The sequence below is a fragment of the Acomys minous genome, assembly GCF_964271855.1.
Source record: "Acomys minous genome assembly, chromosome: 2".
In the NCBI taxonomy this organism is placed as follows: domain Eukaryota; kingdom Metazoa; phylum Chordata; class Mammalia; order Rodentia; family Muridae; genus Acomys; species Acomys minous.
Window position 1 is genome coordinate 82,631,645 of NC_140484.1, and position 24,712 is coordinate 82,656,356.

At 40.4% G+C, this 24,712-nt stretch overlaps 2 protein-coding genes across 4 annotated transcripts in view; one reads left to right on the forward strand and one right to left on the reverse strand.

The window, feature by feature from the left end:
• Positions 1 to 660: 660 nt before the first annotated feature.
• The window catches only part of PPP2R1A (protein phosphatase 2 scaffold subunit Aalpha), a 38,305-nt gene continuing 14,253 nt past the window's right edge, over positions 661 to 24,712 (reverse strand). The window contains exons 10-15 of one of the 3 annotated variants that reach the window (XM_084771940.1): positions 23,834 to 24,007; positions 23,473 to 23,533; positions 22,878 to 23,032; positions 21,806 to 21,948; positions 19,012 to 19,103; positions 661 to 2,030 (exon numbers count right to left, since the gene is read on the reverse strand). In XM_084771940.1, the coding sequence (XP_084628066.1) occupies positions 2,011 to 2,030; positions 19,012 to 19,103; positions 21,806 to 21,948; positions 22,878 to 23,032; positions 23,473 to 23,533; positions 23,834 to 24,007 (645 nt within the window). In that variant the 3' untranslated portion in view covers positions 661 to 2,010. Of the gene's footprint in view, positions 2,034 to 18,451; positions 18,904 to 19,011; positions 19,104 to 21,805; positions 21,949 to 22,877; positions 23,033 to 23,472; positions 23,534 to 23,833; positions 24,008 to 24,712 lie in introns of those variants that run through there. The other 2 variants (XM_084771939.1, XM_084771941.1) reach the window with 2 other exon arrangements.
• Positions 4,904 to 12,154, forward strand: LOC311592026 (vomeronasal type-1 receptor 4-like). Its single transcript, XM_084771957.1, has one exon. The coding sequence runs from the start codon at positions 6,575 to 6,577 to the stop codon at positions 7,523 to 7,525; it is 951 nt and encodes a 316-aa protein (XP_084628083.1). The 5' UTR covers positions 4,904 to 6,574; the 3' UTR covers positions 7,526 to 12,154.

A 24,712-nucleotide genomic window follows, 5' to 3' on the forward strand; every position in this document is an offset into this window, starting at 1 on the left:
ATGAGCAAAGAAGGTTTTCCCGTCTTTTAGTGACTTCTTCAGTTTTTTCCCCTTTAGTGTGTTAAAGTTTTCATTGTGCAAGTTTTTCACTTATTTGGTTAGATTTATCCCAGCATGCTTTTAGTTTTTTGAGATCATGGTGAGTGGTATTATTTGCCTTGTTTCTGCCTTAGTTTGTATGTTAGAGAGACAATTTTAGCATGACCCCTTGTCAATGAAGAGGGATTGCAGAGAGCTAAGATCCAGAGGAAGTAGATGTCTATACCAAAACACTATTTATTGTCTGTGACAATTTATCGTATGCACACATTCAGCCACAATGATTGGTACTGTTTATAGAAGACATTATAAGGCCAAATCTGTCAAAATACCAACATAGATGGGGAAGAAGCTCGGGACGTTTCACGCCTAACAAAGGAGGTATTACTAAATGATTGTGTCTGGGATAGTGTGAAACAGTTTTCTTTCTAGTGAGTTGCTCCTGAGAGGCTACCCATGCTTCAGCAGATGGCCCTGTGCCCTTACAGGCTGCACTAAATGGATTCAGTGAGATAAAAAAAAAAAAAAAAGGAGCACATGAAGACGGCACACAAACATTTTATGGAAAGTAAGAGAGGAACTGAAGTTGAAGAGAGAGGTAGACAATAAAAAATATATATGTATGTATTTAATTTTTTAATCATAAGATAGAAAATATGAACAACTTGAACACATCCAAATCACTGAATGACATTGAAGTGATTATAAAATGTTTGCTCTGCACAAAGCCACAGAAGGTGTAACTATAAATTATTCCATAGAATTAAAGAAGAGGTAGCAGAAGTGTTCATGAATCTGTACCATGAAACTGAAAAGTCTTGCACCAAATGAGGTGACTCAGGATCAAATAGACTAATGTTGCATGTTCTTTCCTGCATGAAGGTCATAGCTAAGAATTTTGAGATTTGTTTATGTAATTTGGATTGTCTGTGGAACTTGGAAGTGATTATGGGACCATGGTGGATGGGAAATCCTTAATGAAAGTGGGCATAGTGAGACATATATGGTAGGAAAACAAAGCAATGGAAAAGTGAAGGTGGTAGTGTTTAAATAGGGATGGGATCAGATTGGGAGAAGATGGTGTAAAGGGTAGGATTAACTAATATCAGAGATTTAGTTGCTCTTGAGATGTTCATGATTTGTTACCGTGTATATTCCTGCTGCTGTCACTACTCACATTTTCAGAACCCTCAGTTTTTGTTTTTTAAATGTAATTTAGGTTCCCTTCTTATTGCTAATGGCAGTACAAATGATAAAGTGCATTTTTCAATAAAAGCTAAGTAACAGTTGGTAACACAATGTGATGTAAGTTCAGAGCTATTGACTGAGCAAAAGAATCTAATGATTTGTTATATCATATCAGCATATTTTATACAAATCCATTTGAATTCTCATCATACTTTTCTCTCATCTTAGTTATTTTTCAACATTTTAAATGACGATGTCACTCTAGACCAGTGGTTCTCAACCTTCCTAATGCTGCAACTGTTAATACAGTTCCTCATGTTGTGGAGGCCTCTAACCATAAAGATATTTTGTGGCTACTTCATAAATATAATCTTGCTACTATTATGAAGTTAAATGTGTGTGTGTGTGTGTGTGTGTGTGTGTGTGTGTGTGTGTGTGTGTGTGTGTGTTTTCAATGGTCTTAGGTGAAACCCGGTGAAAGGGTCCCTCAAACCACACAGGCTAAGAACCACTGCCATAGACTAACAAATAGGAAATGACTAAGTTTCCTTCCTTAGGGAAGGAAAGAATGCAATGGGGCATCCATAGCTTACTGCCAATCATTCATGTGCCAGTCCCCAGAATTTCTTGTTTCCTACATATGAGATTTGTCTTCCACTTGGGATCAAGAACTATCAGACCATCACCTGCACCTTCAGTATTCTCTTCAGAGATGAAAGAAAGAAAATAGCATTTTCCATTATCACTTGTGGTGACTTGTTCTCAGAAGAGTTGTTTGGCTGTTCACACCTGCATGTCCACTGCTACTGAAAAAGAAAAGATAATTGAAGGTCTAAGGGGAGGTGAGATCACAGAATCACAGATCCATCCATCCCACAGGCACCGGATGCCTCACTCCAGCTCACATACTGTTTATAGGGACCATGGAACTGGCAACAGTATCCCAGGCAAGAATTGCTTTTTGAAAAGGGGAGTCTACAAAGGAAAATTTGTGTCAAGAGTCTTGGTAAGTAATGGCACCAGCAAATGGAACTTGAGATTGGACTAGGTGGGTGACAGACATGAAATGAGGAATCCTGAGGAAAAGTTCATGTAAGAAAAGAAGCATAGGGTCCTGATCACACAGATAACCCTGCTTCTCATTAAAGGGATCCAAGTTAGAAGTTACCGATAGTACTTAAAATGAGACAATGATACTGATTCTTAATTAATTAGAGCTGTTTTGTGAGTTAGTCAGTTGCTCAATTCCCACCTCTGGAATCTAGACTGGATTTTCAAGTTTCTACCACCATGTATTCTTCCAATACATGCTTTCAAGCGTGGCAAGATTTTTCAAAACTATCTAGTTCTACATAGAAGAGAGTTTGTATGGAAATCAGATTAGATCTTACGCTCTAACTTGGAATATGCAGCAATTCAGGGATAGTAATCACACCTTTCTAAATTATTAGCATCTTAGATTATGATAAACTTCTTAAAACTTGGTGAAGATATTTGAGATATGGAAACTTATTTGTTTCATTACTTTGGAAATACTTTCATCATTTAAAAAATGACTCAGGTTTAGGAAATTCATGAGGAAGTGGATATGAAAATGCAGAGATGCATAAAAAAATATACTTTTCCTTGCTGTTATGGTGAATGCTTTAATTCCAGAACTACAGTGGTAGAGGTTGATAGAATACTATGCATTTTTTATGCCAGCCTGATCTACATAGTAAATTCCAGAATGGACAGAACTACATAAACAAACCCTGTCTTAAAAATTAAAAAATCTCAACATTAAAAATATAATGATACACTCAAATTGATCTCAATTATTATTTAATATTTTTGAGTTTGCATTTTACTTAAGTTTTTCTGTTCCCTTTCTTTCCCCAAACTCTGCAAAATAAAATTTTGTTTGAAAATTTTGTTTTCAAATTCATGGCCTCTTTCTAGTCACTTATTATTGGATGCATATATATATCTCCAATTGAGCAATGTGAATTGTGTGTATATTTTCAAGGCTGTCTGTTCAGCACTGCATAATAGAGTGGTCTGCTTTTACCTGGAAGGGTCAGCTCACCTGCTTCCAGCTTTATTCAGTTACCTGCAGTTCTTTGTGTAGAGTTTAGGCCTCCTTTTTATCTGTGGATTTTTGTTTGTTTGTTTGTTTGATTGTTTTGTTGGGGCTCGGTTGGTTTGAGTTGATTTTTTTAGTTTCTCTGTGTAAACTTGGGAGTCCTGGACTCACTTTGTTGACCAGGCTGGCCTCAAAATCATAGAGATTTTCCTTTCCAAGTGCTGGGATTACAGGCATGTACCACCATGCCTGGCTTATCTGTGGGTATTTTGCCTGCATGAAAGTCCGTAAACAGTATGCATACAGAGGCAGGGAGGTCAGAATAGGGCACTGGATTTCCTAAAACTGGAGCTAAGATATTGTGAGCTACCACATGGATGTGGATACTAGAACACAGGTCCTGATAACTAGAATGTAGTTAAGAGTAGTCAGTCCTCTTAACTGCTGAGTCATATCTCAGACCTGGATTTCAAAATTTTATGAGTATAACTTCATATCATAAATAAGATATTTTTCATATATGGGCTCTATTATAATATATTAGCAATTCTGCTGCAGTAGTAAAATCACTATTTAACTGCATTAATAGTTAGCACTTTAGTGTATTATTGTTTTGTTTCTTTTTAATATTTTATCAGTTATTTGAGGATTTCATATACTGTTGACCGTAACACCTTTTTTCATCTGTTCCCAGATGCACCTTACCTCCTTTCCTTACCTACCCAATTTTGCATTCTCTCCCTCTGTCTCCCTCCGTCTCTCTCTGGGTGTCTCTGTCTCTCTCTGTCTCTCTCTCTCTCTCTCTCTTTCTCTCTCTCTCTCTCTCTCTCTGTGTGTGTGTGTGTGTGTGGGTGTGTGTGACTATCTCTCCCTGTCTGTGTCTGTATCTTTGTCTCTGTCTCTCTCTGTCTCTGTCTCTCTCTGTCTCTGTGTCTGTCTCTCCTCTCTGTCCCTCCCCCATCTCTCCCTGTCTATCAAATCCAATTTTTGCTGCCCATATACTAGTGGGTGTGTGACCTACCCTGAAGCCAAGGTCTTAGAGGAAATATTGTCTCTTACTCTCCTAGTAGCTATCAGTTGCCAATGACTCAACCAGAGGCAGGACTTCATGCCAAACTCCTCTACACTAAAATTTTGCCTGAGGTGAGCTTATACAGGATTTCTACATGTTATTACAAATACAGTGACTTCACATGTGCATCATCTCTTTTCTGGACAGAAAATACCATTTTATTTTAGTCATCCACTCACTGTCTGTGGCACTTATGATCTTTCCATGCCATTTTCTGTGAATTTTTGAATCTTTTACACTCACTTTTTGTACTGGTCCTACCGTGATATTATGCCCTGTCTTGTGATTGCTTGAATAATTTTTGTGATACTTTAAATATAAAAACACGTGAATTCTGTGTGAATAATTGGAAGTCATGCTGTACATGGCTCATTGCATGAGGCGGGCCCCTGAGATACTGTGTTTCCCATGGTTCATGAATATGTTCAAATACTTAATAATCAATCTTTTAAAAAATTTTTATTTATTCTTGTTACATCTCAATGGTTATCCCATCCCTTGTATCCTCCCATTCTTCCCTCCCTCCCATTTTCCCCTTATTCCCTTCCCCTATGACTATTCCTGAGGGAGATTTCCTCCCCCTGTATATGCTCATAGGGTATCAAGTCTCTTGGTATCCTGCTATCCTTCCTCTGAGTGCCACCAGGTCTCCCCCTCAGGGGACATGGTCAAATATGAGGCACAAGAGTTCATGTGAAAGTCAGACCCCACTCTCCACTCAACTGTGGAGAATGTTCTGTCCATTGGCTAGATCTGGGTAGGGGTTTAAAGTTTACCGCCTGTATTGTTCTTGGGTGGTGCCTTAGTTTGAGCAGGACGCCTGGGCCCAAATCTGCCTATCATAATGTTCTATTTGTAGGTTTCTAGGACCCTCTGGATCCTTCTACTTTGCTATTCTCCCATGCTTCTCTCATCTAGAGTCCCAAGAAATTCCCGAAATTTGTGGACAAATGGATTGAGCTAGAAATGATCATAATGAGTGAGTTAACCCAGAAGCAGAAAGACTGAAAATGGTATATACTCACTTATATCTGCATACTAGCCCAAGGGGCATGTCCCATGAAAGCCTTCACTTACCAGGAAACTGGGACAGAGGGGAGGACATCCTATTAATAATCAATCTTAATTGGCATTGGCTTATACAATTAATATACACAAGCAAATAGATGCCTTTTACAGAAAATTCTGTTGAAAGAACAATTAAAAGTTACAAAAAGCAAATCAGATACCTTATTTTTAAAAAGGGTGTCAGTGTGTATGTAGTTCATAGTTCTGCCTGGCTTAGAACTCATTATGTAGTTCATGATAGCCTGAAGCTCACAGATTTCCATCTGCCTGTACCTCCTTGGGCTTGAGGTTAATGATGTCTACCCCACATCTTGCTTTTAAACACACAACATAATAAAGAATCCAGGAGACTAGTCTAGTGAAGGCCTGTTGAATAGATGTACTCTCTCTGATAATGCACAGCTAATTCCTTGTTACTAGTTTTTCCTTTACCAAGCTTGAATTCAGAAATACTTAACCACTCCATGTTCAACTCTTTTTCAAATATTCATACATGACATCTTAGTAGGAGGTCAGTATATAGCTAGAATTTGTTCACTGCAAATAATTTATATAGTTATAGCTTATAAGTTATTAGCCATTTGTAATTTTTGTATATGAGTGGCAAACAATGAAAAAATTCACTTTACCCATTGTCACATATATTGTATTGCCACTATTACAAGCTTGTTTATGCAGATAATTTGAGAACAGAATATTTCTTTCTGGTATTCTGGATCTTACAATCTTTTCACTCCCTCTTCTATGATCTCCCTTAAACCATAGACACCTCCCAGGAATAATACCCTTATTGATTACCCAATACAAAGTGGTCAACTCTAAAACCTTATACACACAAATAGTAAAACTTGACTCAGAGGTTATTTTATGTAGTTACTTATAATATGCATTTATATTAGTGTTAGATTATGTAACACTAATACAAAGAGAAAGAAGCTATTAACTCAAGGCATGCCAGGTGTTGGAGGGCCAGAACATAGGAAGGGCTGAAAGGAGTAAAGGGAAAAGTGATATAATTCTAATTTTAAATGGTTTAAAATAAGAAATGATGTAATAAGCTACAGTGTATCAGTTAACAATAAATCTTGAGGGCTAATGTAGATGGAGAATGATGGGATAAAGTGATATAGTACTTGAAGCCCATGCCTCATCTTCCCATGCAGGATTCCCAGGCTCAGGAATCACTAACTTACAAGATGAGGGACAAAGACATGGCTGTAGGAATCATCTTCTTAATGCAAACTTTGGCTGGAGTTTCAGGCAATTCCTATCTGGCATACAATTATCTCTTGCTTTACTTCAAGGAGAATCAAATAAAGGCCATGAACTTGATTCTGATGCATTTAACCTTGGCCAACTTCTTAACTCTCTTCTGTAAAGGAGTGCCCCAGACGATGGAAGCTTTTGGTGTCAAATGTTTCCCCAGTGATTCTGGGTACATGCTGCTTTTCTACCTACATAGAGTGGGCAGAGGTGTATCATTTGGCAGTACCTGCTTATCCAGTGTGTTCCAGGCCATCACCATCAGACCAAGGCATTTCAGCTGGGCAAAAATTAAAATTAAAGCCCCTCAGTTTATTATCCCCTTCATATGCCTGACCTGGATCCTGTCTTTCCTCGTAAACACTGATATACTTGCACATATAACTGGTAGTTTGTGCAACCCAAACATAACTCATCCAACGGATTTGGAATGCTGTTCTTTTCCTTGGGAGGAAACTGGTGAAATATTTCATGTTATCTACATGACCCTTCCTGATGCTGTGTGCATGGTGCTCATGCTATGGGCCAGCAGCTCCATGGTTCTCATTCTGCATAGGCACAAGCAGAGGATGCAGCACATGGACAGAACCAAGGTCTCCTTGAGATGCTGCCCCGAGACCAGAGCTACCCACACTATCCTTCTTCTGGTGAGCACCTTTGTATGCTTTTACACACTCTCCTCCTTCTTTAGCATCTATTTAACTTTTTTACTTAATCCTGGTCAGTTGATAGTGAACGTCACTGGAGTAGTCTCCATGTGTTTTTCCTGCATCAGTCCTTTTCTGCTCTTAAGACATGGTTCCAGTTCTTCCAGGCTTTGTTGTACCTAAATACAGCATATATAATCATCCTCTTTCATAATAAACATGGAAATAAAGTTGAAAGAATTCCCATTTTCTTGTAGTCCTGAAGAAGTTTAAGCCCAATATAAGGAAGTTTTAACACTTATGAGAAGTGATTTTTATAAAGAAACTCTTATGATAAATGCACATGTATATAAATATATAGGTGTGTACTTCTATGTATAAACACATGAGCATGTATTCACTCAGATCATGTTTATTTTCCACATAGAACTATCTTGTGAAAATTGGGAGGAAATTATTCTAATTTCAAAGGAAAAAGCATACAAATTTTAGACTTCAAAAGAATTCTATTTATAACCATGACAAAGTACATTAACATACTTTTTACTTTATGTGGATGGATGTTTTGTCTGTATGTGTATCTGCATACCACTTTTTTTGCCTGGTGTCTAAGGAGTACAGAAGAGCGGGGCACTGGATCCCATAAGGATACTAGGACATTAACTACTGTGACAACTCACAGCAGATTGGCTTCTTGCATTTTTCTTTATGTAACATATCAAGTGTGAAGACTTTTACATTTGTATTACAATTCCATGTGCTTTAAATTTTTCTATACTTTCCCATATTGGTTACAGAATTCAACTACATAAAAGTATTCTAAAGCTCTTCTGTTGAGGCTCATGTACAGAGGCTGAAAGAGACAGATTTGAGTTTCTCCATTTATAAAACTCTTGTCAGCAGAATAAAGATAATGGCTTGGGGCAGCTTCTATGAGGTGAAGAGTAGGGGGAGGCGATTATGTCCTGGGATAATATCCTTTGGGTTGTATTAATGTTGGCTCCCTGGTTTGCATAAGTTTTCACAATTTGCTGCCAGACAGGTGTTTCACTTTCCTGTTGATCCCTGTGTGCTATATGCGCTCTTGTGATTTTTTTTTTTTTCTGTCATGCAACATGGTTTTGAAGATACCCTTTTGGAAGATGCTAGATTTTCCCATAAAGTATTCAAAATCAGGCATTTTATTTTGACAAGAGTAACAGATTTATTCAGTATATGACTGGTTTCAACTGCCTTATGTGTCTTATGTGTATGAATTTATCCTTGGTATGAAAGTGTATCTGCACTTAAAGGACCACACATTTACCCCCATTTGGATTTCAAATGTAAAACCAAATAGCCCGCAGAGAGAATGTCATGGATTTACACCCTGAAGGTATTTTATACCCATTTGGATGTCAAATGTAGAGCCAAACAGCCCTCAGAGAGAACATCTAGATTTCCATCCTGGAAATGCTTTTGGTTTAACAAAATATTATGGGACATGTTACCTTGCCTAGTCAACTTTTGCTTTATTGAAGATACTTTCCTGTTGTAAGATGTTCCTCTTCACCTCCTCATGATGCAGCAATGTATACCTTTTATATTAGTGCAGCACTCAGAATGGGTTTGTAATATGTTACTAATTACTTAAGTTCTGCTTTTAAGCAATGTATTCATTATAATTAAAGACATTTTCCCCATTTTCATTAGTTCTTTTTATTAGTTTATTTTGATTATATTTATGAGTTCCAACTTCTGCCCTCCTTACCTGGACAACTTTTTATCCTCCTTTTTTCTTAAACCCATAAAGTCCAATTTTTGCTATCCATATACCTTAGATGTGTGGCTTTCAAATGGTGCATGATTAACTCACTCTATGGCACATTCTGGACTCCTCAGGTACTGAATTCATATGGTGTATTTACATACTTGCAGGCAAAATATTAGTATAAAACAATTTTAATAATTTCCTTCTACAACGTCATAAGGTATCAGGGAGCATATAGTGTAGATTTAGGAATGAGAAGGGAGTACTAAAATCATAAATATTTTAGCTCTAAGTAAGAAGAGTTTATTACTGTCCTTGTTATATCATATGGATACTCATATTATCCCCATGAGCAATGTTTGCTTAATCAGTGTTCTCTCAAGTTCCTGCCTCACTCAACAAAATAGCAGTTCAGACTCTGGAGCAGAGCTTCCACATTGCCCTATGCTATTTCTTTTCCCTATCACCATCAGTGCCCATCTTTCTATCCTTCCTCACTAGTCTCTCCTTGGTTTTAATGGGCAATGTTTCTTATTTTTGTATCACTTCAAACATCACTTGCTTTTTAATGTCTATTTTTTTGGGAGATGATCATTAAAGTCTAGAAGTGTGAGCATATATACTGGAATTTATAATGTGTAGAATACTTTTGTTTTCCTAATGTAATTGTGGGCTCTAGATGTAAATCTAACTTTCATAGGTGCCATATGTGATAACTTTTATTTGCTTGATGTAAGTGTTATCTTAGAGGCTTACTGCCTTCATCTGCTAAGCTAGACCTACCTGGAATCTTCTAAAATGTTTTCAACTCTGAGACTTAAAGCTGAATGAGCTCACCCTTTCTAGCTCTTTCTGAACTCTGCCTCCCTGGTTCAACTCAGCTGTTCTGGGTCAAACTCCTCTGCAAATTGACTGATTCAATTGGGTTTCTCTAAGTTTCTGACCTCAAACTAACTCTAGAGATCTAATCTTCTGGCCCCTTCTGTCTTAACTTGTGTCTATTTTGTTCTCTCTACAACCTGTCTCTGTAAAACTATCCCAGTAAAATAAAACTGTCCTCTCTCCCTTTCTCTTTGCACTGCCTCTCCTTCCTCTGTTCTGGTGAGAGTTGGGATATTCTATGCTATTAAAATGCTCTCCTATTCGTCACTTTTTCTGCTCCTCAGACATCACTTTCAAACATCAGTTCTTCCTTCTAAAAACTAATTTTATCTTCACTGTTTGGAATTAAAGACGTGTACTAAGGGTGAGCTTGCATTCCAGCCAGATGGCACAGACCTAGGTCTTTAGATGTGATCAGAGCAGCCTTATTGCTAGACTAGAATGCTTCTACAAGAAAGTTACCATGCATGCCTCAGGGAAAGCACAGATGCAGAAAAAATAAGGAAGACTTTCAAGTTTATTCCTCAAATTGATCCCCATGGGGTAGAATTAACACACGAAATGATAGAAAACAAAAATAATAAAACCTCAAGAAAAGGCAAGGGAAGAAATCTTTAATATAACATTTTTGTTGGTTTGAAAATTTCATACAATGAATTTTGGTCATATTGACCTAATTCTAATCTCCCTAACTCTCCACAGATGCATTTCCCATTTCTCTCTCCCCTTATTTTTAATAACTGAGTTCAACTTTTATGCTGGACATATACCATAGATGTGGAGTCATACACTGGAACATAACCAATCTGCCAGTGACCACAATCTTAAAGAAAAATGATTCTCCATTCCCAACAGCCACCAGTTATCAATAATCCCTTAGGAAGGGGAGCTTCAAACTAAAATGTTATCTGGTTTGACATCGTGTTTGAACTGTACAACAATCTACAGCTGTGCAATAGAAACTGAAACACGAAAAAAAAAAGAATTTTGGGGATTTGGGGAATTTTGTGTGGAAGTTTTGCCTGCATGTATGCATGTACACGCCATAAACAAGGCCCATGGAGGAGAGAAGACACTATTCAAAATAGGTTACAGATGGTTGTTAGTAGTTTTGTGGGTACGGAGACACAAAACTGTGCCCTCTGCAAGAGCAGTCAGTGCTCTTCTTAACTACTGAACCATTTTCTAGCAAAAGAAAAAAAAAAGTAAGACGAAAATCGCCGCCATCTGACCTTGTGTGAGAATTTAGCTTCGAAAGTAGCAGTCTTTTCCAAGTCTCTCTGTTTATATGGAAAACTTCACACATGCATCCTGACATTCTAGCACAAAACATTCTCTTAGCTCAGAACTGCATAAGCCACATACTGAACCCTAGCCCCCAGCATTCACATATGAACTTGTATCAAAATAAACTGAGGTTTCCCATGTTCTAAAGTACTGTAACATTTAGCCACAATATAATTATTTATGAAAAATAATCACATCAATTTCTTTGGTATGCAAACTTAATTTTTAATCTTAAGATGATATAGTTTGGAGGGAAGAGGCTGGAGAAAGAGGAAGGGGGAAAGGTACATAATCCTATTTTAATTAAAATGCGTTAAAATAAAAACAAAGCTCCAAATGCAATTATAATATAAAAAATGATTACATGTATATCAAAGGACTGGCTAAAGTAAAATTTACTTATATTAGAAATGTTTCAATGGCATACTTGAAATGATATCCACTCTCAATTTTAATAAAATGTCAGAGAAGCAGAGAATACACAAATACTTGTGCATCCTCATTTCCCTGAGAATCTGAACTCCATGTTTACTTTTCTCAGCATTCACCAATAACAAAAAAGTCCACTTCCAAAACACTCCAAAGGTCTCTCAAAGAGACAAAAGTGAGTGTAGTTAGCAAGTGAGATGAAAACTTTGTAAGAAACAATTTTGGGTTCCAAGCTTGATGCCATTGCCACTGACAGATGAAAAGCTAATTTTGGCTCTTGGGGAGAGGTCACAGAATGACAAACCTGTATTTCAGGATTAGGCTGCCTTCCCTACACACACACTGGCTGTTGGGACTTTAGAACCTATCCTACAGTTCTGCAAAGGGAAGCAGTCATGGGAATGCACTTACTTCAGAGTAAGTGCTAACATTTGACTATGGATTCTGGGCCCTGCCCCCTCTCTCTAAATAAATTCTGGGTCCCTCTTCCGCCCTCTCATCTCCTCTCTAGAGGATAGGCACAGTTGAATTATGCCCGTCATAAGCAAGGAAGGCTTTACATGACATGAGAGAACATGTCTGCTGTTCATGTAATGTTACATATCATGCCAGGCCTAAAGAAAACTCAATTTCCATAAATGCCAAAAGACAAGTGACAAATGGCTATCTGTGGGGCCTATTAGACTACCAAAGTACATGCTAGCCTCCAGGATTCTTCAGTATCACAAGTACCTGCTATACATTTCAAAGCCCATGAGGACCCTAGCTCTTTCCACTTCCACTTCCTGAGATCACATACTTCTTTCTCTGCAGCTACTAATTCTCCTTGTAACCCTACCACCTCAGCTATGTGGTCTCCTCCTTTCTCTGCTGTCCCTAACTCTCCCTCATTGCTTCTCTAATGGCCAGGTCCAGAATTTTGGCTGTTAGGTGTATACTCCTTATACTCCTTTCTCTTTTTGCTCAGGATTCTGCCACGTGCCTCTTACTGTTCTTTCTACAATGAAACCTTCCTTTCTAAAATACTATAGAGTAGTCATGTCATTTGAAGAACCCACTAATTAGCTGTCAGGGTGCCCTGTGCCCTGTTCTCAAATCTCAGCCAGTTTCACATGCTGGTTGATTCTTAAACAATGTGAAACTTAAAGCCTCTCACTATAGTTTTTCTCATCTTTGTAATGAAGTTATAAGCATGCCTGTGTAATGGATTCTGGAGAGTGAATAAGTATGATCCATCTACAAAAGATGTCAGCATCATCAGAAGTGATACCTAAACTCAGAATGCAACTATCAGGAGCTTCTTAGTAAAAGAAAGTTAACATAAATATCCCAACTAAGAATACTTGTAGCCAGGAAATGCTGGGCTTCAGGTGATTGAGGCTTGCAGTCTATGTATGCTTTATCCTTCCCTTTCAATTTACTTGGGTCCTGAATGTAGAAAAATGGCATAATGGTAAGCAATGAGGTGACTGTTGAAATGATTTTCTTTTTACAGACTGTGGTCAGAGTTCTTACAAACTCCTTTCTCCTATCTCTTTACTGTATGGCATGCAGAGTGAAGCCCACAGACCTGATACTCAATTACAGCTAACTTCTTCAAACCAGGGGTACCCCAGACAATGGCAACTGTAGATTGAAGATTTATTTCAGTGACTTTATTTGCAAACTGCCTTTCTATCTCCCCAGACAGGGCAGGGGTGTCTCTTTTGGAAGTACCTGCTTTCTGAGTGTCTTCCAAAGCATCAACATCAACCCAGTACTACCCAATGGACACAACTTAAAGAAATATATCACAGGTACATTTGCTCATCTATACCTGATCTGGATCTTCTGTTTCTTTATAAATATTTTCTGTGTTACAAATGCAATTGAGAAATAAAAAACAGGGCAATAGGAATATGACAGGCCTAAAGGATTCTGGATACTTGTTTTGCTGTTCATTTTGACAAAACTAGTACACTGCTGCATGTAGTGTAACTGTCACTCCCTGCTGTCCTGTGGATGGGTTCAGGCTTTGGGCCAGTATCGCCATGTTTCCCTTTCTGTACATATACAAGTAGATAATGCATATATGTGTAGGTCATCCAGATCCTCCCCCACATTCAGAGCTACCAAAACTATCCTTCTCCTCATGAGTATTTGTCTGCTATGACATGCTCTCCTGTGTTTTTCACACATTTTGGGGTCTTACGTATCTTTCCAGCTGGTGTCTGGTGAACGTAAGCGCAATAGTCTCTATGTGTTTCCAAACTGTCAGCCACTTTCTGTTAATGAGCTGCTGTGGCTCCCTTAAGAACAGAACCGTTTCCTGACATAATCACCAACATGTTAATTCTAACCTTTTAGATAATTACTCATTTCTCTAAGTCATATCCTCAGAACAGGAAATACTTAATTCACATATGGATGACTGTTTACAAAAATGTACATCTGTGATACATTTATCTCTCTCTATATAGACTCATATAGATGATAAATGATACAAATGTATGTGGATACACAAGAATATGAGAGTGCAGATTGTATGTACTATCCATCTTGCAATGTGTCAAAAAAACTGCACATAATATAAATAGCCAAAGGTGAAAATGCAAAGTGTGGGGATGTTAAGATGGTTTACTCGCTACTCTTGCAAATTTCCCATCACACACACACATGGCAATTTCCAACTTCCTGTAACTCTACTTTGGCTTCTGCAGGTGTCAGGCATAAAGTGGCATACATACATATATGTAAAATAGAACTTTTAAAATAAGGTGCAATGAAATTGCAGGAGACACCTCTGGACATAACATACTTACACTCAAGTTGTTGTTGATTTTGTAAATTGCATCATTACATAACTTTCCCATTTCCTTTTCCTCCCTACAGCCACCTTTATGCATCCGTTTGCTCTCTCAAATTTATGGCCTTTTCCTTTCATTGATTTATTCTTCTAAATACATGAATACAACCTGTTTAGTTATATTATATATATGATCTCAGCATTGACGAGCTTGGATTGAATAAACAATTGGTGGATCTGTCACTGGGAAAGAGGATTTCTGCTCTCAGCATTCCCCAGTTCATAGTACTTTGTCTAGGGCAAGCTTTCCCCCTTACAAGTTATCATTCGTTGATGCTGTTGTTTTAGGTTGTATTGGCCAGCCCTGGTGGTAAGACTTCATGGGTGCATCCTCACTGACATTTCTGGGAGACACAATCTCATAGCAAACTCACTACTGCATTAATGCTTACAAACTTTACACCCTTCTTTTGCAATAATCCGTGAGTCTTAGGTGTAGGAGTTGACATGAACAAAGATAAATTTTGCCTATAGCAAATGCAGTTTATAGTGTTAATAATAAAATGACCTGACGGTACCCAAAGATTCCAGGGAAGATATTAGACTGTTAAGCCTATGACTTTTAGTGGGGTAAGTCATACTTTCTAATAAAGACATTTGATTTATGTGGAGTATCAAGGGAGTTGTTTTCAAATGTTCATAAAATATGATGAAAGGGTTAGGTTAGAAAACAAGGAGAGCCAGAGATAGAGTTGATGGGGTTCCCCAACCAAATGAGATGGTAGGTCTGTTGGTTCACTTTGATTCTTGTTTTTCTTTACAGTTAATAATATTCTGGGGTTGTAGGGATAGTCCACTGTTCTGTGATGACATGGTATGGATTTGTTTCTCTACCACCTAGAGATATATTTATTTTCATCAATATTGAAACATTCAGATATATAAACCAGGGAAGTGTGGCTGTTGCACTTCCCATTACACTAGACCTATCATGTTGACAAGGGATAGATGGTGAATCTCAGGAAATACTAAAACATCATGCCTAAAGGCAGAAATCAGAGGGACAGATGTGTCTTTTTTTCAAAAGCTCTCAATCTGTATCTGGTAGAGCCTCATGGAAATTCCTAAAGAGTGATTTGTTAGCTACAGAGATGACTTAAGAAGGCATATTTCCTTCAGGATATGGAATTTATGGAAGCCATGAAAACATCTCCATGTCAGAGAGGGGAAACACTGTCTAAGGAAGCGTTATTTTGTCTGGCACAGTGTCTTGTTGCAGCAAGTGAGATGCATTACACTTCTTAAAGAGATCCACTCAGAACAGAGAGGATGACAAATCTTCTTGTGAGACAGGTTCCCACTATGGAGCCATGATCAAACAATTTAGAGCCACGTGCCTAGGCACACCCTGCTGGCTAAGACTAGATAGTACCTGCTTGACTGCTTCAACATTAAGCAAAAGGATCCCAAATTAATGTGTGTAAGTCTGTGGCACAAAGACTGCGTGCCTCAGGAAAGTGGGAGAGAGTGAGGCTGGAGTCGAGTGAGCAGAAGTAAACAAAGGGGAGAAATCTGTCAGCCCTTCATCCTCAGCTAAACTCCCAGATGTAATTGAGTTAGACCTTACCTGGTGAGGATGTAGACCACACTGGTACAACCTACTCTACTGCAGGCACTACAGGCCTGATGGAGGCTGTTTCTGACCTCTTTCTATTTTAGACGGGGAAACGATGTCTTGTTCCCATCTTGATAAGGCGAGGCAGAATATTCTCCTTGAGGGCTGGAGAGATGGCTCAGTGGTTAAGAATATTCTCCTTGTGTAAGAACTTGTGCAACCTTGTAATCTTCATCCAACAGGAGACCCATGGTAATTCCTTCCCAGTGCTGCTTGCAGCTCATATACTATAGGCAGATCTTGTCTAAGAGCTGGAAAATACTGTAACCCTAGTGCTACATACCCAGAAAGAAGATAAAATCAGTGTGTATGCCCCATGATCAGTGTGATGAAAAGAACCAAAAAACCACCTGTGCAGATGTGGAGACTCCGGCCCACAGGAGAAGGTGGGGTGGATGAGCTCACCTTAGCTCCACATGGTATCTGTACCCTGAACCAGGTCAAGGTTCCAAGGAACAAACCTCAGCTTCCACAGATGGCCTGGCTTACTGAACAAAGCGTTACCCACACCTAACACTACCTTGATTTCTCTTAAGGACATGGAGGCTCTGGTCCCTTCTGACTGTATTTGTAAGTTCTGGGCCTAACTTGTAAGACCTGGCTATGCATTCCAACATTTCCATCTCATCGCAAGGGTGACCATCTCCTCCCCAAGCCCATCCTGGGGTCAGTGACACCCATCTTTTGTTCTTATCTCTATCATATCCCCATCCAATCCTGTAGCCCTGTTTCCATGTCTACCACCCAAGTGGATCTTTTGTCTCTGAGCATCATGGTCCCTTGCCTTTAAAGTCACTATCCAGAAAGGAAAACTGGATGACATAAGGCACAGTTTCATAAATGTTACTGAAGAGGTAAGTCCGTGGAGCCATTGTTAGGACGAGATATTAATGTGTGTGCTATGGCTATCACTCCTGCATTTCTAACAAGCCTGCAGACAGTACTAACTATGAAGATTCCAAGTTCTGTGCATAGTTCAGTCTGTAGCAGGGGTAAGGACTGGAGTAATAGCAGACCATGTGCCCAGTTCTCACCTAGGAAAGCCTCCATTTTGGGGCATGCGGCAGTCTGAGGATTTCACTGGTATCCCTTACCCTAGACTCAACCCCCAATCCCCGACCCAACAAGGGCTAATAAACAAGGGCACAGGAACATGAGCACAGAACTAATTAAAAATTAGTCACATAATGCCAGCATCCAGCTGAGTAACGTCTCATGTTAATTCCTGTGAGACCCTTCTTGGTAGACCCTGTATCTCTAAGTCCCTTGTTCCTTTTTAGGGGGATTTTGGTCTCCTATCCTTCTGTTCTGTTCAGAAATGGGGTGATCTTCAAGAGGATCCAGTACTGAACAGCTCCATGGTGTTCAGGTCTAAGGCTGTCTTACTTGTCTGGCCTTCCTGGCCTCCACTAGAGCCTCCCTGGCTTGAGATAGCTGCCCCTCCTCCAGCAACCAGATCCACATTCTGAAGCACAGAAAGGAGGATAATGCACTCCGTGTTATAGCTTGTGCATACTATTTCTCCCCATGTCAATCTGCCCAACATTTATGCTCCAGTAGATAATGTCTTGAACCAAGTTATATAGCCAGCTAAAAACTAGTACTTCCATATTAAATGGAGAGTAGGGGCTGGAGAAATGACTCAGTGGTTACGAGTAGTCGTTGCTCTTTCAGAGGACTAGAATATGGTTTCCAAAATCCACGTTAGAAGGCTCACAAGTGCCTGTATTCTAGTTCTGGGGTAGCTGATGCCCTCTTCTGGCCTTTGGGGGTACCTGCACATGCATGGCTACACACAGAAATATAAGTGATAAAAAGAACTGTAAAAATCAATCTTAAAAAAATAATAAAGGCAAAGCAGATATTGAGGATAAATGGTTCTGTCTTCATATAGATTTCTTATAAAGCACTGATGCAGCCATGTCCTGAGACTCCTCACAGGACCCTAACCAAATCTGGAAGCAGGTTTGGCCAATAAAGGTACACATGGATTCATCAGCCAAACTGACCGCACAGCAAGTGGCCCAGAGAGCTCCACACTCACAGGCACTAACACAGTTAATACCACACAAATCTGCTAGCTTCGCCAGTGCCTGAAAACCTGAATTGCATCCCAGGCCTCTGCCTTGAACAGTCTCTGGAGCTTCTGCTCTGTTTCTTGTTGTACTCTTGCTGGACCCAAGTCCTCATTCGTGGGACAGGACTGACAGCTGTAGGATGGTCTCCTCAGAGAGAAAGCAGAGAACAAGCCCCATGGCAATGGTCTTCCCCCATTCTGATGACTAAGACTAGAGGACCAAACTATTTCTACACCTTTATTTCTCCGTGTAAAGAGCAGGGAAAGGAATAAAATAAAAATGGCACAGTGGACACACATACACACAAAACATGGTTGAGGGTAAGAAAGAGGGGTGGTAAGTATATGGGGGAGGGGTCCCCATTACAGCAGCAGGAGCCAGTGACTAGGTTGCTCCCATCTCTCCCAATATGGACAGGAACAGCCAGTCTTTCTTTTCAGGCTGCTGTCCTGCCCCAACTTGTACTGCCCTAATCCCTTGGGAGGTGGACAGTTTTCCCAGGCGACAGAGAGGAGAAACCGTGCTGGAAGAGGGGCCTGGGGTCAAGACCATGCACAGGGAGTGACAGTCATTGGTCCCCCACCACCTCCCTAAGGGAGGTACTTTGTGGGGGTTGGAGGTTGGACACCAGAGGCCGGCAATGCTTCTTCTTCCAGCATCAGGCAAGAGACAGAACTGGAGAAACAAGGGACAATCAGAGCTCAGAACTGAACCACATTCTCTACCCGTACTGCTGAGTACTGCCCCCTTCCCAGGAGCCCTCATACTGCAATCCACCCTTACCAGTCAGAGCCTCCTGGGCAAAGTACTTGACATCCACATCCTGGTCCTGGGTCAGCTTCTCCAAAATAGGCTTGACTTCACTCTGCAGGGTACTGGAAAGTGAAGGGGAAAGAAGGTAGTGACCTAGACTAGGCTTGCGCAGGGTCAGGGTGGTCACAGATAGGAAAAGGGCTCTGTCCTCAAGACAGAGAACAAAGACACACACAAAAATACATGTGAAAATTCCCTGATCCCTAGACTTGGAATCAAACACATTAAAGCTCTTAGGCTAGCACAGGCTAGGAGGTGAGCAAGGTCTGGGAAAACAGAGCCCACGTGTCTTGTAGCAGAGCAAATGCATTCCTTTACTGACGCAATGTTCACTGAAGCACTGTATGTTTGGTATGAATACAAAGGCACATCATTCTAGATCCTTTTGCAGATGAGCCCAGACCAGATTACAGGATTAATAAATGGATTTAACAAGAAGGTCAAAAGACTTCTTGATTTCAAGGGGCCTAGAAGTGGAATCTACTTTTATATAAGAGATATGGCATAACATGTCTGTCCTAAGTTGTGAGATGTGAAGGCAGATCTCAGAGATAAAGGCTGTGGAGCAAAGATGAGACATACAGGCATCAAATGTCCCCTTTTAGTTGGCAGGGAGTTCCTTTCTCTCCATATAACGAGTGCCCTCATTTCTAACACCTACAGTTCTTTTGCCTTTGTTGTTGTTTGCTTGGCTTGGCTTGCTTGAAGCAAACAGGTCTTACTTTATAATTCCATGTGACCCCAAGCTGGTCTACAACTCTTTTTTTAAAAAAGTTTTTCCAGACAAGGTTTCTCTGTTCTGGACTAGCTTTTGCAGACCAGGCTGGCTCTGAATTCACACCTGCCTCTGCCTCTGGAGGGCTGGGATTAAAGGCATGTTCTACCATGCCCGGCCTTGGTCTATAACTCTTGACCCCCTTGCCTCAATCACCAGTGTTGCCGATTACAGTTGTATTACCATGCCCTTAAATGATCTCTGTCTGTCTGTCTGCATGCACATACACATGTGAATTCATGGGCACAATATGTACGTAGCAGTCTTCAGAAGACAAGAGGAGGGTAATATGGATACCCTAGAACTATAATTGAAATCATGTTTGAGCTTTCTTATAGGTGCTGGGAAGTTAGCCCACGTCCTCGCTAAGAACTGTGCTGTTGACCATTGAGCCATCTCTCCATGCCCACATCTATTTGAAAATGAATGTTAAGTGTCTTATTTTCCTGTCTAGCCTCTCCTTCAATATGGTACCAATACATCATCCACAATCATCCACTATGTTGCAACTTAAAGCAGGCATCTCTTTTCTTATTACCGAGTGTTCTGTTCTGTAAATAGGTCACAACATATTCCATGTACTGGCATTTGGGTGATTCTGTTTTATGTCTACCATATACAAGACCACATTTTCAAGGGGTGTAAGTGCAGGGAGGAGCAGTACTAATCTCTCTAAAAGCAGGCGCTGGCTCGGGGCTCTACATTAGGTAACTGCGTCCCTCCAGTTAAAATGCTCAGTCTTTTATGACATTTGCAGTTGTAGGCATCCCAGCTATGCCACAGCTCCCACAAACAAAGTATTTAGCAGAGTACTTCAGCTTTAACTTGTGCTGACCCAACAGCATATAATTCTGAGCACCTAGACACAGGCTCACTGAGCATGTACAGACAGTACTTTTAAATTAACACAAAAGCATAGGTTTCCTCATGGTACCTTCACAGAAGCGGTTTTGACTAACTCCCTGTCAGCTCTCTCTCTACCTTACTTGCATCTGCTAGCTTCTCATGTTCTGTGAATATTACATGCCCTACTTTCCTCTTTATCTTCTTCCCAGCTGTATCATGGGATTTCTTTGTCTACCTATTAATAGGATACCAGAGGATACAGATAGAAACTGTACCCTGCCAGGGTTAGCCTTCTGATATATAGCTTTTCATCTGCATGAAAGCCAGCTTATCAATCTCTTCCTTTCAAATCTTAGCAAATCTGTCCAGTCCAACTCATTAATACATTCTACATATTTTTAAATGTTTTATCATCTTGTTTCTGATTTTCAAGCTAACTTTAAATTAATTTGCTTATGCAGAGGCAGAAATTCCATTTGGGTTTACATGAGCATCAAAATGATTCTGTGATTTTTAGAAAATGAACGTTTCTCCATCAAACTACAATGGTACCTGCTATCCACCCACTCGAGTGCTTTGTGTTCTCTGTTAAATAAATGTTCCAGTGAGACATGACCATCCTGTCCCTGCACCTTGCTGTTTGCTTCTTATGTATCAGGCAGGATTGAGCTGCCTAGCTTTGTTCTTTCAGATATGTGGACTAATCTAGCCCTCTGGATTCCCAGGCTAGTTCCCACTAGGAATTTGGTGACATAAAATGGTCTCACCATAAATTCAAATCAGGACATGAAGACTGTACATGTTTCCCAAAGCTTCCTGGGGCAGTGTTTTATAGTTTCACTAAAAATGATAAATGTTTCTCATTACATGTATTTTTTTTTTGTTATCTAAAGTATAAATTTCAAATACATGCACAGATTTCTCTACAAAGTTAACCACAGTATATAAATATTGGCTAATTTTATTTTCTAATAATTTCTTGCTTTTTTTTCCATTCTATTGTGTGGGGATGAATTCTCATTCTCGAGAAAACAGACATTGTGGAGAGGAAAGAATAAGTAAGGGTCACAAAGTATGAAGGTTATAAACTCTGGGGTCCATGTTTAAATATGTAAGATGTTTAGGACAAGTCCCAAACCTCACCTGTTGTCAAGAATGGGTCCTATCTTCTGTAGAGACTTGGCTACATTGAAGCGGACATTGGCGACTGGGTCCCCAGCCATACGAAGAACTGTGGGCAACATGTGCTTGGTGGTGATATCCTGGCCACAGACTTCAGACAGCACCTGAAGACCAGTGAATGGCAGAAGCACAATTATGCAAGACCCAGTGCTAAATCCCCACGTATCTTCTGACTGTGCCATCCGGGTCATTGACAGGACCCCAGAGAAGCAAGGGAAAAATCTGGGTCCAGAAGCATCATCTAGGGGAGAGTTTACCCCTTGAAATTACAAACTCCCTAACACAATCTTCATTTGGTGATGTTTCAGGGTCTATATCTAGACTTCATCATCCACAAGAGTTGGAGGGGTTCTGAGTCCTAATACCTGAAATGCCTCCTTAATACAGGAGTCTCCAAATTACAGCATAGAAGAAAAGGAGCAGAATGTTTACTTAATGTTTTTCTAACCTATCCTTTAGCTTCTAGCTTGGGTAAGACTTATAGGTCAGTAAAACAGTATAGAAATCAGTAGAATGCTACAGACTAGTTGTAAGCATATTCCAAAACAGAAACAGAACTGTCCTATGCCCTCTATTATTATATTACTCTTCACAACCTGTTGAATACCAACATGAATCCCCAAAGGTGAGAAACCAAAGCACTGATTTAGGTCCTTTGATGTTTGACACAGCTGAAACTGAACTAAATTGTTCCCAGAGGCACACTTGCTCTTCTGCTCAAAAGGCAGAGCGTGCTACATCATGAACACATGGCTCTACTGTCCAGCAAGCAGAGGGAGCTCCAAATTTGAGGCTGCTGCTCTTACATAGAAGCTTCCCAATCTTGGGTTTCCCATCATAAAATCCTCAGCCCTTAGAGGCCTGATTTAACACTGCAGACCCATGCTCTACTCTGCATTTCTCAAAGACTCATCACTGGCACCAAGTCCTGTTTCTATATCCAGGCAAACATATGGGTAGGTAAGGGCCCTTTTCCACCTTCATCTCAGGGGTGCTCCCATTCCCGGGGCTGACAGGGAGGTAGGATGCTCACATTAATGCAGAAGAGTGTAGTCATGCGGTGCAGGTAGTTAGGGTCTCCTGACATGGCTAAGACCTTGGGGATGATGGTGGCATGAGCCCACTCCTTCCCGAACTTCTCCACCAGCTTCTTGAGATTGCTGGTGGCAGCTTCACGGATAGCATAGACTGTAGTAGGGAAAGGGCAAAGGAGGTGATTCAGGGTGAAGGACGTCTGTTTCAACAAATTCAGCCAAAACAGCATTTGCTGTTTCTCCTCCTCATACAGCACCTCTGCATGTGCAAATTCAACCTCAAGTTTTATTTACACATATAATTAAAATTCCCTGGCAGAGATAAAAAACAAGGAACAAATTTCTCAGGGATGAAAAACCATGATGAGAAGTCTTCATGTTTCAGAATGAGTGTAAGGGTGAAGTATGGGAAGAGACTTGCTTATGGTTCACTAAGACAAAGTGAAGGATTCAAACCCAAGTATTTTTGCACAAATTCCCACCGCTGACACCCAATCTATACTTTTCTAAGGTTTTTAATAGCAGTAGAGCCCAGGTAAGTACTAACAGTAGGATACTGTGGCAACTTATCTGTCTGTCCTTACAGCTGCTTACCATGATCCACTAGCCAGGCCATACACAAAGAGTTCAGTTTTTCATCAAAAAATTCCACACCCTGCAAGGAAAAAAAAATCGATAAAGGCTTGAGGGGGAGAATGAGGGGGAAGCAGTCCCAGAGAATCATGAAAACCTCAACCCCACCACAGCTGGTAGTCTTTTCCCTCTGACTGAACTCCACTCATCTGCTAAGAACCCAGTTCCTGAGCCTAGTTCTCTCTACATGGACAGCTATCACTACCTACACGGAGGCTACAGGACCCTTGTTACCGCATCATAACACTGCCACTGGGGATATGACCAGACCCTACAGTCTATCACCTCAGAGCCAGTAAAACAAAACCTGGCCCCCACTCACGAGCTGTCCAGCCAGCAGAGGCATGTACTCAATGATGGCCAGCCGCACTCGCCATTTGGCATCCTCAGCCAGTTCCACGATGGCAGGAAGCAGGGACTGAGAGAGCTGCCGGATGCCAATCACCTCGTTCACACAGTCCAGGTTAGAGATGATGTTCAGCCGCACCTCAGGACACTTGGAAAGAGCACAGGAGGGTTGAGAGAACATACCACATACAGCAGCCCTGGATGGATGATCGTACTGTATCATAAAGTAGACAAAAGGCAGCTAGCTTCGAGTAGCCGAGGCTCTGTAAAGTGAAACGGGATGAGCTCGACAGGCTGGAAGTATCTACTGTTCAGAACACAAAAGAGTGAAGACGCAGGGATTTCTCGCCATCATTCTCATTATTCCTGTTCACTGATACCTAACCCCAGGCCTGAGGAACACATCTGACAAGTCTCTGCTCTGCCTGACTCCAAGTACTGTAAATTCTAATTTACAGTCTGTATGTATCCATTCACACTCACTCCACAGAACAGGGACATCTACAGAAATACACACAGACTGGCCCCACCACAGCCTCGAAAAGCAACTTCTTTAGAAAACCCAAAACACAGATCCAGAAAGAGAGATGTGTGTGTGTGTGTGTGTGTGTGTGTGTGTGTGTGTGTGTGTGTGTGTATGTGTGTGTTTGTTTGTTTGTGTGTCTTTTGCTAGAAACTGAACCCAGAGCTGTGAATGTTAAGACCTTTCAACTGATTTCACACGCCTTCTCTCAAGAAAGACTGAGTAGGAATGGCCTGTGAGGAAACTTTGTCCCAGCCTGGGAAATAGACCAAATTTTCATTCGTTATAGAATAAGCCACTGTGTACTCCATGAAAATGCTTCATTAAAGA

Excerpts from the sequence above, each read along its gene's own strand:
- LOC311592026 (XM_084771957.1), top strand. The coding sequence starts at position 6,575 with ATGCCTCATCTTCCCATGCAGGATTCCCAGGCTCAGGAATCACTAACT.